This window comes from Cajanus cajan, chromosome 8 (genome assembly GCF_000230855.2).
Source record: "Cajanus cajan strain Asha chromosome 8, NIPB_CcT2T_4, whole genome shotgun sequence".
Classification (NCBI taxonomy): Eukaryota; Viridiplantae; Streptophyta; class Magnoliopsida; order Fabales; family Fabaceae; genus Cajanus; species Cajanus cajan.
The window spans coordinates 16,373,904-16,389,858 of NC_138524.1; the positions used below are offsets into that span (position 1 = coordinate 16,373,904).

General features: G+C 32.4%; 2 protein-coding genes across 3 annotated transcripts; both read left to right on the plus strand.

The window, feature by feature from the left end:
* Nucleotides 1-1,733: 1,733 nt before the first annotated feature.
* LOC109807045 (Transport protein particle (TRAPP) component) lies at nucleotides 1,734-5,533 on the plus strand. Its single transcript, XM_020369573.3, has 5 exons — nucleotides 1,734-1,898; nucleotides 2,142-2,239; nucleotides 2,704-2,803; nucleotides 4,407-4,589; nucleotides 5,207-5,533. The coding sequence occupies exons 1-5, from the start codon at nucleotides 1,842-1,844 to the stop codon at nucleotides 5,327-5,329; spliced, it is 561 nt and encodes a 186-aa protein (XP_020225162.1). The 5' UTR covers nucleotides 1,734-1,841; the 3' UTR covers nucleotides 5,330-5,533.
* A 2,568-nt stretch (nucleotides 5,534-8,101) lies between these two features.
* On the plus strand, nucleotides 8,102-15,918 carry LOC109809826 (putative multidrug resistance protein). 2 transcript variants are annotated; one of them, XM_029273221.2, is made up of 7 exons: nucleotides 8,102-8,912; nucleotides 9,900-9,954; nucleotides 10,093-10,280; nucleotides 10,894-11,351; nucleotides 11,439-11,979; nucleotides 12,613-14,564; nucleotides 15,270-15,918. In XM_029273221.2, the coding sequence occupies exons 1-7, from the start codon at nucleotides 8,730-8,732 to the stop codon at nucleotides 15,640-15,642; spliced, it is 3,750 nt and encodes a 1,249-aa protein (XP_029129054.1). In that variant the 5' UTR covers nucleotides 8,102-8,729; the 3' UTR covers nucleotides 15,643-15,918. The 2 variants fall into 2 exon arrangements, with proteins under 2 accessions (XP_029129054.1, XP_082918103.1); XM_083061977.1 differs by lacking the exon at nucleotides 8,102-8,912 and adding an exon at nucleotides 9,430-9,822.
* The last annotated feature ends 37 nt before the right edge of the window (nucleotides 15,919-15,955 follow it).

Genomic DNA, 15,955 nt, shown 5'->3' on the forward strand with positions numbered 1-15,955 from the left:
TACATATATATATTTAATATTTAATATTTAATATATATATATATAAATTAAATATTTATTTAATTTATATATATATAAATTAAATATGAAAATTAAATATTAATATTTCTATCTTCTCACTTTTATATATATTAAAGTTCGGTTATCTATTTTTAGGGTATATTGTACATTTTTTTTATATTAAGAAAATTCTATTATTTAAATATTGACATTAAAAAGTAAAAATATAAAAAAAATAAAGTAATACATGTTTATAAAATTAAAATAATAACACTTTCATAAACATTAATAAAATAATGTTACAAAATATAATTATCATAATATATTTTGTTATTATTATTTATTATTATAAATATTATTATTTTCATTTTTATTAATATTAATATTATTTATTATAATTAGTATCATTATTATTTATTATAATTCTTATTATTTTTATAATATTTATTATTATTCTTATCATTATTTATTATTTTTTTTAAAAAATTATACTTATTAATATAATTTTATTGTAATTATTATTATTTACAATAAATAATATTATACTCATTTTTAATCCAAGAGTAAAAGTGTAAATTATATATTCATCTATTAAATTTTTAATTTTTATCTATCATTAAATTTAAAGTAAATATTTAAATTAAATTGTTTTTAAATTAATATTTTATAATTTTTTAATTAAAATTTATATATTTATCTTTTAATTATAATAATTATAAACTTTTTTTTAACCTAAGGACAAAATAGTAATCTTATACAATTATCAATTAAAAAATTTATTTTTATCTATCACATCAATCAATTAACTCACAAACTTTCACAAATTTTCTCTACACTTTTCACTCACTTTCCCTTAATCCAAACAACTTCACTTTCCCTTCAAATCCCTCCTTTTCCACTTCCCCTTTTCAATCCTCAAATCCAAACAAAGCATTAAAGATCTGATCGAAATTATATGAAAAATCCCAAAAAAATGTAAAGTTATCAAGAAAAACAAAACTCGTGAGAAAAGATTGAGTCAACTTATAGGTCATTGGTGATAAAAACCCTAAATTTAGAGAGGAAGAGGAATAAAATCTTAAAAAGGATGATCTGAAATTACCTGATCCTAAATTTAGGGTTCCAATATGTCAAATTTAAGGTCAAAAATCGAAACCCTAAATTGGATAAGGCCGAAGTGGAACCTTGATGGCTTTCTCTCTCAGCAACTCGGTGAGATGTGGCTATGTTTGGAAGAAGAGAAATTTAATAAGGAAATCGCAAGGCGCGTGATACATCCGTGCAAGGCTGAATTTGTTTTGTACATAAATATAAATATAAATTATAAAACTTGATTGGAGGTTAATGAAAATATGAAATAATAGGATAATTATTCCATCATGTTATGATTTTAAAATAGAGGAAATGAAATTATAGATAGGTAAAAATAAAAGGATAATAAATATAATTTAATCTATGTTCTATAAAAAAATGACTTAATTAATTAATAGAGAGATAAAATACTTATACATAATATTTTTTTATTTTACTTTATTTTAACTAACTATAAGTACTAATCTATAATTTATGATTCATATAATATCTCAAAGCTGACATTATGATAATTAATGATTAATTTATCCTTATGTTACTAAAAATTATTTTAAAACTCAAAACTCATATGAATATGATTATTTATATGAAGTGAATTTTGATCCTCATCCATTGCTTGTTAAGGTCAGCCCAAGACGAAAGGCAAAGCCCAGTGGACCCGTTGTTGGCTTTGATCCAAAGTCGCATCGTTGCTTCACTCGCTATCACTGCGCAGATCGCACCAAAGCAAAGCAGAGACTGAACCCTCCATGGCTCCCGTCGCTCCTCGAACCGGCGATGCCATTTTCGCTAACGTCGAACGCGTTGTAAGCAAAACCCTCTTTGTGCTCCGTTTGCTTTTCCATTAACAAATCCCCATCTTCACTCGATGTTACTCCTGCGATAATTTCCACTCCAAACAGTGGATTTCTCGGTTTTCCTTTATTTCTTTTCACATGAAAAAAATTACAATTTTGGTTTTTTACTTTTTATTTTTATTTTTTTTCTGAAGTTCACGTGATCATTAGTGAGTTCATGTCGTGGTGTCCTAATTGGTCTCGATTGTGCAGAATGCGGAGCTGTTTACTTTGACGTATGGCGCAATTGTGCGTCAATTGCTCACGGATCTGGAAGAGGTTGAGGAGGTTAACAAGCAGCTTGATCAAATGTACAATTCTGAATCTCTTTCTTTTCTTTTGAATTCGATTAATGTTGTTACTTGAATTTTATGTAAACAATTTCATTTCAGTGGTTCCTTGGTTCAGTGTGTATTGATATTAATAAAGGGAAATGTTTGGGTCGTATAGGTGTAGGGAAGGAGAAATTATTACATGGTTCAGGGCTACCACAGTGCCCAACAATCTCCACGTCGAGTTTAATTAATCCTTTCTAGTAGATGGGAAAAATCAGTTGTATGTCATGTGGAGATTAGTTGGGACCATAGATACATGGTGATCTTAAGCGATGTAATAATTTTCTGTAGGGAAAAGAGAGAAAGTAAAATATGTGATCAAGCACGAAGAAAAATGGGGTGAGAAAGGAAATGAGAGAGAAAGTGGGTTTACGAAAACTATTCATATTTAGATTATATATTTGCAGATGTGAATTTTGGTGTTTGGTTGGTTTTTTCAGGGGTTATAATATTGGAATCCGTTTGATTGATGAGTTTTTAGCTAAATCTAATGTCTCAAGATGCAATGACTTCAGAGAGACTACTGATGTAATTGCAAAGGTATTTTATTGTCTTTACTTGCTGGGGAATTGTATGAAAAAAATTCATCTGCCTTGTGCTGCAGAAATTCTACACTTCTGGTTGTTTATTTGTGTTATTTATTGTGCATGTTACTTAAAGGTTAATGTTATTTTATATACATGCTGCAGAATAAAAGTTTAATGTTGTTGGTAGTGTTAAAAAATGGATCTGTTCTAAGGATGCTGGTTAAGAAATCAATAAATAAAATGTTTTTATCATAAATCACGGCAAAAGTGTATTCGTTTTATTAAATGTTACACTTTTCTAGAAAAAATCGTCCTTTGATTTCTTAACTACTACCTTTTAAATGAAGCTGAAACTTAGACAAGTTTCCCAAATTTGTTTTGCTTTTTTGTTGTCATTGAAAAGGTAATTATTTTATTATTTCATTTTCTCTCATGCTTTTAATTGTATAATTTGAATATTTTCATATATTACATCCTTAAGAACTGTATTCCTATGAAGTATGGTAATAGGTTTATTTATTTTATTAAAATGAATGTGTATTTTCATGTAAATATATGATTTAAAAATACTAGAATGGATGCAGGTGAGTCATACTTGCTCCATAATATATAAATTATTTAAATCTTATACAAGTTTGTACTTTGTAGTTGGATTTTGATTGGGCCTATGTAATTCGTTAAAGTTGTATGTTTATTAGATTGAAGTATTAAGAAAAAGGGGTAGGAATTTGCTTAAATAAAATGAAGGGGCTTGAACCCGAAGCCAAAGTTGAACTTCAAGGTGACAGTGCTTAAGATACCTATGGTTCCAGTGTTAGATGGTGCATCGCCTGTGTGATGATGCTTCGTGGTTCAGTTAGATGGCGATGCCTAATAAATTTGGTGCAATCCTAGTGCCAATTCTGACCGATTGTGGTGCTTATCCTGACCACCTGACCGGTGGTGGTGCTCATCCTGACTGGCATTCCTGGTGTGGTGCCAATCTTGACCCATGCTTTTATTAACTGGGTGTTCTTATTTGGGAAATCAATCTCTCTCTCTTTCTCTGCAACTTCCAACAAAAGCTTTTGAAAAATAATAAAATCAATTACTTTTGAAAAAACAATCAGTGGCCAAACATGTTAAGAATGTTGATTGCCTATTTTTCTAATCAAAAGTACTTCTCAACCTAGGTTTGTCATCAAGTATTTAGTGTGTTTGTATAACTGTTTTGTCTTGCATTACACTCATTCCCAGGCACCGAATGTAGCAGCAAAAATATGAAGGATTCATGTTTCAATGGCTATTCAAATACACTCTTAGTCAATATTTACTCACTTTGGCAAGTGTTATAGGTGGATACCATATATGGTGTTCCTTTGCAATCTGTTGTTCTATTATACTTCCCTGGCTTTTGTCACATGTTATAGTTGGTCTGGGCTATTGATGTTTAATTTCAGTTTGAAAGTTTTGGGTGACATTTTGATTGGTATGATGTTCACAAGATTAAGCATTGCTTCTTGATTTTGTGACTATGCTCAGAATTTTTTGTTTGTTTATTAATTATATTACTAGTTAGGTATTTAAATGAGAAGATAAGTTTTTATTTTATTAACTTTAATCTTGCTTTTATACAGGTTGGTTTTAAAATGTTCCTTGGTGTTACTGCATCTGTAACCAACTGGGATGCTGACGGGACTTGTTGTAGTATTGTTTTGGAGGATAATCCTTTGGTAGATTTTGTTGAGCTTCCTGACAACTGCCAAGGTTTATACTATTGCAACATCTTAAGTGGAGTCATTAGAGGAGCCTTAGATATGGTAAGTTTCTGTTCCTATTTGTTACCTCAATTGGCATATCACATCAACTTTATAGAACTTCAACTTATCAAATATCAGTTATATTCTTTTTTTTTTTCCCTTCACTTTTAACACTTTATAAATTAGGAAAATATAGGAGTTTGGTTACTGCAGCCTTCCTCTGCGGTCTTCTGAAATTTGAGTATTTTTCTCAAACATGAAATAGATTACTCATGTTTTTGTGTAGCATAGTGTGGAAAGGGCAAAGAGTTTTTTTACCAATTATTTCTTTCTGAGTTGCTATTTATCTTCTGTATAAATCATTCAGTATTTTATGAATGCAATTGTTTTTAGCTCAATCCCTTTTGTAGAGACATCGAAAGAAAGTCAATGTTTAACTTGAAAATTTCCATTTTTTGGGGCAAGTTTAGCTTGTTCAAAACCATATCACTGATCTCAACCTAATTAAATTGCTACACAACTTTATGATAGTAAATTGGCCTGGAGGAAAATAAGGCATGAAGGCAATATTCTGTTTCCTGCTATATCTTGAGAATTGGGTATCTTGGTGAAGCATTCTACACCATACACTTTTATTCTCTTTTTTCTCAACATGATTCCCATACATTCATGTACAGGTGTCAATGAAGACTGAGGTAACTTGGCTCCGTGATGTGCTTCGGGGTGATGATGTGTTTGAGTTGCAGGTAAAACTTCTCAAGCATGTTCCAGAAGAGTATCCATACAAGGATGATGAGTGAATTTGTTTTTGTAGTGTTGTATACTCGAGGTGTTTATTTCTTCATTTCTGCAATATTAGATTATCATCTTCTGACTTGTCCTGTGTGTATTTTGATGAAACACTAGATACAACAAAAAATCTTTAACTAAAACATTGTCATATTGGCTTTGACTAAGTTCTATCATGATTTCTGAGGGCCCTCTAGATTGAGGGATTCTTATCATCTTCCTCATTATATCATATGTTAGTAATTAGTATGCGCTTGATACAGATGTTTCAGTTTCAGCTATTAGATAATAACAGTTAGCAAAATATTTCACAATTCAAACTTTTGGATTCCGTGTATTTGAATATTTCATATTTGATACAGATTTAAGTTGACTCATTTGATATTTGAATCCCCTGCTTCTTTTGAATTGTAACGTTCCTTAGAATTTAAAATTACTATAAACTTCAGGAATCTAAGTTTTTCTTCTTTTGGTGTCTCAGAGACGCCCTTTGTCGTGTACTAATTTTGCTTTCATAAAAAAAACGAATATTCTGGTCATATAAATGGTTAAAACTATTTTACTTAAATCTGATTTTATTTTTTAACCATGTATTTTTTATTATATGATTGAAATTTGTCCCTCCTGAACCCACTAGGGTCGGCTGGAGTAGAGGGAGAGTTAGAATAATTTATGCAGTCCTAGGTTCTATTCTTGTGGATCGGTGTGGAAAACAATGTGAGGGAAGGAAATAAATTTTTGTCTTTAAAGTTTAAAGGTTTATTTTTATTTTTAATTTTAATTTTCCTCTTATCACATTTCCCGACAAGAGTTTAAAGATAAATGAACGGGACAACTTTCGGTGTTTGTGACAACAGAAAAACTAAAATACTTCTATTAAAACCATCACAGGGTAAGGTGAATTTCCCAATATATTATCCCCATTAAGAGAAACAAGCATAAAAATTATTTAAATCAAATAAATAGATAAATATTTTTAATAATGTTACAATTACAATTTTATGATAAAAGAAATCTTGATTAAGAAAACGTAAAATTGCTCATTGTATTCTGCACTAAGCTTAATTAAATTATATTTACATTTTTATGCAAAGCATATTTCAGTATTTTTTTAAAATGAAATTTTTAGGAATCTCAAAAAGATATCTTATCAAACTTTAGACGCATTTTAAAGAGTTGAAAGAAGACTCACTTGATAAGGTTTTGTGAAGAATTGGAAAAAAAATCTGTTTGTAACAAGATTTGTTTGGCTAACTAATTTCTTGCAAGAAGCATATGTTACGTGAATTAGCTACTCTTTGATTTTTCCCATTAAATACGAACTTTTTTTTACTTGGTGAAAAACTACTTTTGACAATACAAAGAGGAATCAGAATCGATTCCCTGCTAAAGTTTAGACATTTTAAAGAGCTGAAATATGCTTTCTGGCTAATAAAGTTAACGTCAGTTAACAACAAATGTCTTAAATGCTAACGAGTGTCAATTTATATATATGTTAAAAAAAGAAAGTGACACAATTGGTTAAATTTATTTGTTTTATTAATTAGAACTTAAAATTAAATTCAATTTTTTTCGTGTTTATATTTTTTACGTGAACTTATGTTAATTTTACTCAAAATCTCTAGATGTTAATGATTAACTCTAGTCTTGGATGAAGTTGTGTTTTATACTTTTATTTAATCTAAACTTTTTGTAAAAAAAAGAAAGATACAAGTTAAAAATGTTTTGAGTTTTTTTATTGAAAAAAAAGTTTTTTTTTTAGTAGAGAAATTTTTAAAAACAGTTTTGTTTTTAATTGTTGAATTCTCAAAAACAAAAGAACACTTTTCACACAAGCATAAAAATTATGAGGAACCAAAACTAAATCCTTCTAAGTAGCTCAAAGGACGTCGCCTCCAAGCAAATTTAGAAAGCTTAGAAATATTAAATGGTGAAAGATATGTTAAGGGAACCTCCTAACAATGCAAATTCGCCTTGTGCTGAACCCGAATCTGTCCAATATAGAAAAAACATTAGAATATGATAACGTAACAAAGATTGACTCAACTCTCAAGTACTGTTGAGTAAGGCCGGCAGCATTAATATATATTTTACAACTAAAAGAGTACATTTCCTAATTAATTACAAATGGCAAAAAGGTAGAGATTGTGGTATCTTGCTAAGAACCAAGTGTTCACTTTCATCATTGTATAAATAAAGCATTAATATATATATATATATATATATATATATATATATATATAATTAAAATGTACTGATAATGTAAATTTTTTTTAATATTTTCATTCAATCATAGTTTACTGTGTAAGGTAAAATTATTGAGTTTTGTAATAAATTACTTCAAAAGTGGTGTGGTTCTAATTGATTTCCATTAAAATTAAACTATATGTATGATTACGGTCTAAATTTATTCCTCTTATTCTCTCATATAAACACACCTATATATGTGATCGATAAGTAATTGATATCTCTTTATAATCATTATATAGAGTAAATTATATTAACACTTTCGATTTTGAAGTTTTGTGAAATTATATAGACACCTCTTGCTTTGTTTATCTTTATAATAATAATTATCCTTGATTGTTTGAAAAACATTATGCTAACATCTTGAATTGCACTAATCCCTTGATTATTTAAAAACATTACACCATGATCCTTGTCTGAAAGGTTAAAGTTAAAAAAACATGTGTCGAGGTAATTTCATAAAATCTCAGGAGGAGATATATCAATGTAATTTATTATTATATAAATGAATAATCGATAATCTCTTTGTAGATTTTTTTTGGCCAGAATGCTACCATATTGAAGGCAAGTACATCTTGATTAATAACATAGACTATAAAATGGAAATTTTGGACCCCTCATGTGACATTGGCCCTACACAACAATGCAAAGGCAGAAAGACACTTCCAATGAACGTACGTGCCTTGGAAATACCGAGTCATTGCCTTATTAACTTGGCAACAATACTTGACTAGGTCCAATTGGCACCAAATCATATCATATCTACGATTGCAACGGGAATGATTCTTTGCAAGTATCTAAAACTGCAAGAAGACACATTAACAGTGACCCTTATGGAACTATGTGCCGAGGTAATTCACTAGGTGAAACCACAACTATCAAACACGGCACATCAAGTTACACAAACAATGTTTTCAAGTTTGAATAATGTATTAGCCCGGCCAAATCCACTCTTGCATGTTGGATCAGTTCCGGCTTTGATTGTAAAAAGACAACAGCAAGAGCCATGTGTTGGCTGCTGATTTTGCATAGCTAAGCCTAAGGGAATATAATTAGTATATAATAGTCTTACTATGTGTTTTCACTGAGATTGGTGATAAACCTTAGCGAATCTTGGAAAAATAAATTAAGGGGTGTGTCTCCATAGGGAGGGTCAAGGGGAAAATGGGGAACAATAGTTTGTTTCGTTATGCAGATGGGTTGGACAAGTTGTTGATGTTCTTTGGGACCTTGGGGAGCCTTGGAGATGGGCTACAAACCCCTCTCACGATGTACATTCTCAGTGATGTGATCAACGCCTATGGAGACAAAAGTAGTAATAGTTTGACAAAGCATGATGTGAACAAGGTGAGTTTGTTCAAATAAAATCTCTACTCTTCTGCTATAGACAACAGGTGCTTTTTTGTGGGGCAAAAATGCTTCATCTATTTTAGTACACAATTTTGCTTTTGTTAACATTTTGGCAGTTATTTGATTAAGAAGTTAAAGTTGTCAGGGGAAATTCAGAAAAAATAATAATATATTTATGTCTCTATGATTTTGAATGAAATTAATTTTGAAGTAAAGTGATTTATGTTTGAATATTTTATTCCTGAAAGCAAGTTTGCTTTAAAACTTCGTTAAAATTTTCAATTTGCTAAGCAAACTTTTTTAGAAGCATTTCTAAGAGATGAAAATAAGAAGAAAAAATGAAATAATTTCACTATAAGTTAAAATTAACTTATACATAAGTTAATTTGTAAAATTCTTTTCTCGTTAGCCTTTTCAAAATCTTATTTTTAACTTATGCAAACATTAATTTTAACTTATGAAAAAGTTTGTTTTGATTTTCATCTTTATTTTTTTTCACTTAAAAGTACTTTTAAAGAAGTTTATCCAAATAAATTTCTAATACTAAGAGTATGTTTGGATATAAGTTACAAGTGTTTTTGAGAGATTCTCTACTAGAAAAAGCTCTTATTTTCGGTAGAGAAGCTTTCAAAGACTCTTATAAGTTTGTATCTAAATAAGTTCTAAATCTAATTTTTATTACTTCTAGGAAAACCGGTGTTTGATGGCAAAATCAGTTTTATCCAACAATAATCGAGCATCAATATTTTTAACAAAATCATGTTAAACAAGAGGCAAAATCAATTCTGATACTTCCTACAGTAAAACCAAACACACACTTAGTCATGGAACTTCAAGACTGATAGTGAAAGTAGAGAATGCATGTAGAAACTGACTTTTGCATTTGGAAGGATATCACTTATGGAAGGTCTTTCCACAATTTGATTTTTGGGGCATGATTATTCAACAGTTTTTGAAATTGCCACTTCACTTGCCTTTTTTCAGTATGCGTTGAGGCTTTTTTGTGCTGCAATTGGAGTTGGACTTTCAGCTTTTGTTGGTAAGCTTTGATAGCTCAGTTACTTTCCTTGCAGAACTCACATCAACTTTGAAGTTATGCAAATAGCATGGCTAGCATTAGAAAAACTAAATCTATATTTTTTTCATGCTTTGTTCTAATTGATGCTGGCTACTACAGAAGGAATATGTTGGACAAGAACTGCTGAGAGACAAGCTTCAAGAATGAGAATGGAATACCTAAAATCAGTCCTAAGACAAGAAGTTGGTTTCTTTGACACCCAAACTTCTGGTTCTTCAACAACCTACCAAGTTGTCTCTCTCATTTCCTCAGATTCAAATACAATCCAAGTTGTCTTGTGTGAGAAGGTTTTTCTGTAGTTCTGCCTTTCCCTCAAACTTGCTTGGAATACAATTATGATCGTAGTTATATTTCATTGAGTCGGGTCTACTTTTCACTGATTTCTTAGGGTGAAATTCATAAACCTTTGTTAATAAATTCACTGAATACAATGGATACAAATATTCTGCGATGCATCTCCAAAAGTAGATAGGTTTCTGGTTAAAAAAACTAGTATATAAAAAGTGCAGTAGTGACACTAAATAATTTTCCTATAAAAAATTTGTTGATCTATAACAAGTAATAGCTCCTGCTAACAAGATCCCTGAGGGAACCAGTTAAACAATCAATAAATAGAAAGCTTTTGTTGGAAATCATGCAAGAGCACATTAGAATTTATGATAGGGGTACCTTGGTAACACTTTTTTTGTAAGAACTTCTCATTTTTGATTATTTAATGAATGCCCCAAGTTGTTTGAATTCTCCAAAGTAGTTGTTCACTAGGAAACCAATGAACCTGACCTTTAGACTGGTTTGAAATCTAATTAATTTTGTAGCAATTTTAATAGATTGATTTAAAAAATCTGATAAAATAAAACTCTTCATCACAACTTTATTAATTTATATTTTTTTTGAGTGTAGATACCTGACTGTCTCGCTTACTTGTCAACATTTCTATTCTGCCACATCTTTGCATTTGTACTTTCATGGAGACTTACATTGGCAGCCATACCACTCTCTATCATGTTCATTGTTCCAGCACTAGTATTTGGAAAGATCATGCTGGATCTTGCAATGAAAATGATTGAGTCTTATGGAGTTGCTGGTGGGATAGCAGAACAAGCAATATCTTCAATAAGAACTGTTTACTCATATGTTGGGGAGAATCAAACACTAAACAGTTTTAGCAGTGCACTTCAGAAAACTATGGAATTTGGAATAAAGCAAGGTTTTGCCAAGGGGCTGATGTTGGGAAGTATGGGAGTTATTTACATAAGTTGGGGTTTTCAGGCTTGGGTTGGAACATATTTGATCACTAACAAAGGTGAACAAGGTGGCCATGTATTTGTAGCTGGCTTCAATGTCCTCATGGGAGGCTTGTAAGTGGTTTTCTCATCATTTATATTCTACTTTTGTCTTTCAATATGACATGTTGATACTAACATGTTTAACTTCATAAACTTCAGGAGCATTTTAAGTGCACTTCCAAATTTAACTGCCATGACAGAAGCCACTGCAGCTGTCACTCGCCTTCTTGAAATGATTGACCGGGTGCCAACTATAGATTCCGAAGATAAGAAAGGAAAGGCCTTATCATATGTGAGAGGAGAAATTGAATTTCGAGACATCTACTTCTGTTACCCTTCTAGGCCAGACACACCAATTTTGCAAGGATTCAATCTCACTGTCCCAGCAGGCAAGAAGGTAGGCCTTGTGGGAGGTAGTGGTTCAGGTAAATCCACTGTCATAGCACTGCTTGAAAGGTTTTATGACCCTGTTGAGGGAGAAATACACTTGGATGGTCACAAGATTAATCGGCTTCAGTTGAAGTGGTTGAGATCTCAACTTGGCCTAGTAAATCAAGAGCCTGTTCTCTTTGCCACATCCATAAAAGAGAATATACTGTTTGGAAAAGAAGGGGCCTCAATGGAGAGTGTGATAACTGTGGCTAAAACAGCTAATGCCCATGATTTCATTGTCAAGTTGCCAGATGGATATGAAACTCAAGTAAGTTGATCTCCAAAAAATTACTCAGACAAAGTATGAAAACAAACTAAAACTATACGTGGAAGAGAAAAGAAGGAAACAGAACAAAATCTCTGTAATTTATTTTATGTTTTGAACAAAATTTTTTCAGTTGCTTTAAATATGCTTCTTTTGAAATGTCATTATCATATTTAAAGGTTTCCAACTAATACTTTGTAGCACCTAAGCACATCAAAAAGTTTGATCCTTAATATTGTATTAAAGGAACATGAAATTATACCCAATTTAATTTTGGTCTCTACATCAGAAAACCTACATTTTGGTCCTTACATGACAAACGTTTACAAATTGATTCTTACTGTTAATCAAAGTTATTAGTGTTATATTTTGCAGAGTTGACTTACATTTTATCCTATGTAGCATCATGCTATCTTATTGGGCAACTCAGCAAAATCTTACAGCATCATACCTTCAATAAACGACAAGTACTAATTTGCGAGCATTTTTTTCATGTAAGAACCAAAATATAAATTTTTCATGCAAGGACTAAAACAAGAAAAAGCAGTGAGATGTATAAAACAGATTTAATTAAATATTTTATGTAAGCTGTTTTAATTAAAGCCTTGTTATATCAAACCACTATGGTTTTCCTAGGTTGGCCAGTTTGGATTCCAATTGTCAGGCGGCCAGAAGCAACGCATTGCCATAGCAAGAGCCTTACTAAGGGATCCAAAGGTTCTCTTGCTTGATGAAGCTACCAGTGCACTTGATGCTCAATCTGAAAGAGTGGTACAAGCAGCAATTGATCAAGCTTCAAAGGGAAGGACAACCATCATCATTGCTCACCGCTTGTCCACAATTCGAACCGCTCAGTTGATTGCAGTCCTTCAAGCAGGGAGAGTGGTTGAAACAGGTACTCACAATGAGCTCATGGAGTTGAATGATGGAGAGTATGCTCGAATGGTTGAGTTGCAGCAAGTGACAACTCAGAATGATGAGTCCAAGTCTTCCAATCTTCAAATAGAAGCAAAGAGCTCCCACAGAATGAGCATTCCCCAAAGTCCAGGTGTGAGTTTCAGATCAAGCACTGTAGGCACACCAATGTTGTACCCTTTCAGTCAGGGATTTTCCATGGGAACACCATACTCCTACTCTATCCAGTATGACCCTGATGATGATAGTTTTGAAGATAACTTGAAAAGGCCAAATCATCCGGCTCCTTCACAGTGGCGTTTGCTGAAAATGAATGCACCTGAGTGGGGAAGAACAGTGCTAGGAATCTTGGGAGCAATAGGGTCAGGAGCAGTACAACCTGTAAATGCATATTGTGTAGGAACACTTATATCAGTTTATTTTGAACCTGAAAGTTCTAAGATGAAGTCTAAAACTAAAACCCTGGCTCTCGAATTCTTAGGAATTGGTGTTTTCAACTTCTTCACTAGTATTCTCCAACACTATAACTTTGCAGTTATGGGAGAAAGGTTGACTAAAAGAATAAGAGAGAAGATACTAGAGAAGTTGATGTCTTTTGAGATAGGGTGGTTTGATCATGAAGACAACACAAGTGCATCCATTTGTGCAAGATTATCCTCTGAAGCCAACTTGGTTCGTTCCCTTGTCGGGGATCGGATGTCTTTGTTGGCCCAAGCAGTTTTTGGGTCAGTCTTTGCCTACACTCTAGGGCTTGTGCTCACGTGGAAGCTTTCTCTTGTGATGATAGCAGTGCAGCCATTAGTCATTGGAAGCTTTTACGCAAGAAGTGTCTTGATGAAGAGTATGGCAGAGAAAGCTCGCAAAGCACAAAGGGAGGGAAGCCAACTTGCAAGTGAAGCTGTTATAAACCATAGAACCATAACTGCCTTCAGCTCTCAGAAAAGAATGTTGGCACTTTTCAAATCCACATTGGTGGGGCCTAAAAAGGAGAGTATTAGGCAATCTTGGATTTCAGGCTTTGGTCTTTTCAGCTCCCAGTTTTTTAACACTTCATCAACAGCATTGGCTTATTGGTATGGTGGGAGGCTCCTGATAGAGAATAACATAGAACCAAAGCACCTCTTCCAAGCATTTTTAATTCTACTCTTCACTGCATACATTATTGCAGATGCTGGAAGCATGACTTCTGACTTGTCCAAGGGAAGCAGTGCAGTTGGATCAGTTTTCGCAATCATAGACAGGAAAACTGAGATTGATCCTGATACCTCATGGGGTGGTGAGAAAAAGAGGAAAATAAGGGGCAGAGTGGAGCTTAAGAGTGTTTTCTTTGCATATCCAAGTAGACCTGATCAAATGATTTTCAAGGGTCTGTGTCTTAAAGTAGAAGCTGGGAAAACAGTGGCTCTAGTGGGGCACAGTGGTTGTGGTAAATCAACTGTTATTGGCCTTATTGAAAGGTTTTATGATCCTGCAAAGGGAACAGTGTGCATAGATGAACAAGACATCAAGTCCTATAATTTGAGAATGCTGAGGTCGCAAATTGCATTAGTGAGTCAAGAGCCAACCCTTTTTGCTGGCACCATTCGAGAAAATATTGCCTATGGGAAAGAAAACACAACTGAATCTGAGATAAGAAGGGCAGCATCTCTGGCCAATGCACATGAATTCATAAGGTACGAGATAAATGGAATTTTTTTTGATAAAAATATCATTTTTTTTTCAATCCTTCTTTGTTCTTATGACAAAATTATTCTTTTATGTGCCTAAACACAACATTAAGGAAATAAACAAGAATTCCTATCAACACTGACATTAAGTAAACCCTGCTGAATCAACATTGTAGCATTTGGAACAAAATTTTTCAACTTCTCTTCTCCTTGAAAGTAAAAACTCCTCCAATTAGTCTCTAATCTCTATAGAAGCTTTAATTTAGGGTCCATTTTGGTAAACAGCTTAATTGAGCGCTTACTGAATAAGGGCTTATCATGTAAGCACTCATGTATAAGTTGTTTCTATATTCGAAAGAAGAAATAAGAGTTAAACTGTTTTTATATAAATTGTAAGCTATATTTAGAAGCCATCCTGAAGAGCTTATGAAAATAAGCTAAAAAGAGCTTATGTATATAAATAAGCTCTTCCGATTGCTTTTATAAATTACTTTTATATTTTAGAGATCATTATTTGACATTGTGTATGGGATAGCTTATCCCTTTAAAGGGAAGAGAAATTCAAAACAAAGTTAGTCCAAACATTGTTGTGTTAAGAAAATATTTTCCCAAGTTAAACTGCAGAGAAAAGTCCAAACAATGGATTTTGAAACTTTCTTTCTCTTGGCACTAACACTTTCTCTTTTGTCTTGGTGATGCTTGTCATGGCAGTGGAATGAATGATGGATATGAGACATTCTGTGGAGAAAGAGGAGTTCAGCTATCAGGAGGTCAGAAACAAAGAATAGCCTTAGCTAGGGCAATACTGAAGAACCCTGCAATACTGCTTCTGGATGAGGCTACTAGTGCACTTGATAGTGTGTCAGAGATCTTGGTCCAAGAAGCACTAGAGAAGATAATGGTTGGAAGAGCATGCATAGTAGTGGCACACAGGCTATCTACAATACAAAAATCCAACTCCATTGCTGTGATTAAGAATGGGAAGGTTGTAGAACAAGGTTCACATAACGAATTGATTTCACTTGGAAGTGAGGGTGCATACTATTCTCTTGTTAAACTTCAAGGTGGTAGCTCCCCTAGGTAAACTTAATTAGTAGTTGTAATATATGGTAGTTTTTTTGGTTTTTCCTCTTTTTCTCTTTTGCTTTTCTGAGACAATAATGTACGTGTCATCCTAGAATTGGGGGTTGCCCTTCATGAAATTTAGCATATTGCACGTTTGCATGCTTGAATATGATGTGAAAAGAAAAGTTAGAACTTCTTTTCTTGAAAAAATTAATGGTCTCATTTCAAGGTAGTAAACTTTTGCTCTCCCCCCCCAAATTTGCAGTGTTCCCTTAGTAGTGCTAGTTATGTCATATATCATATAATTTTATTTAAGTACAGTAAAGAATAGT

What these genes read in the sequence shown, in the direction of transcription:
- LOC109807045 (XM_020369573.3), top strand. Translation starts at nt 1,842, where the DNA reads ATGGCTCCCGTCGCTCCTCGAACCGGCGATGCCATTTTCGCTAACGTC. An exon ending in TCGCTAACGTCGAACGCGTT is followed by an intron (nt 1,899 to 2,141) that starts GTAAGCAAAACC and finishes TCGATTGTGCAG; the next exon opens with AATGCGGAGCTGTTTACTTT. An exon ending in TTAGAGGAGCCTTAGATATG is followed by an intron (nt 4,590 to 5,206) that starts GTAAGTTTCTGT and finishes ATTCATGTACAG; the next exon opens with GTGTCAATGAAGACTGAGGT.
- LOC109809826 (XM_029273221.2), top strand. Translation starts at nt 8,730, where the DNA reads ATGGGGAACAATAGTTTGTTTCGTTATGCAGATGGGTTGGACAAGTTG. An exon ending in AAGTTGTCTTGTGTGAGAAG is followed by an intron (nt 10,281 to 10,893) that starts GTTTTTCTGTAG and finishes TTTTGAGTGTAG; the next exon opens with ATACCTGACTGTCTCGCTTA. An exon ending in AATGCACATGAATTCATAAG is followed by an intron (nt 14,565 to 15,269) that starts GTACGAGATAAA and finishes TTGTCATGGCAG; the next exon opens with TGGAATGAATGATGGATATG.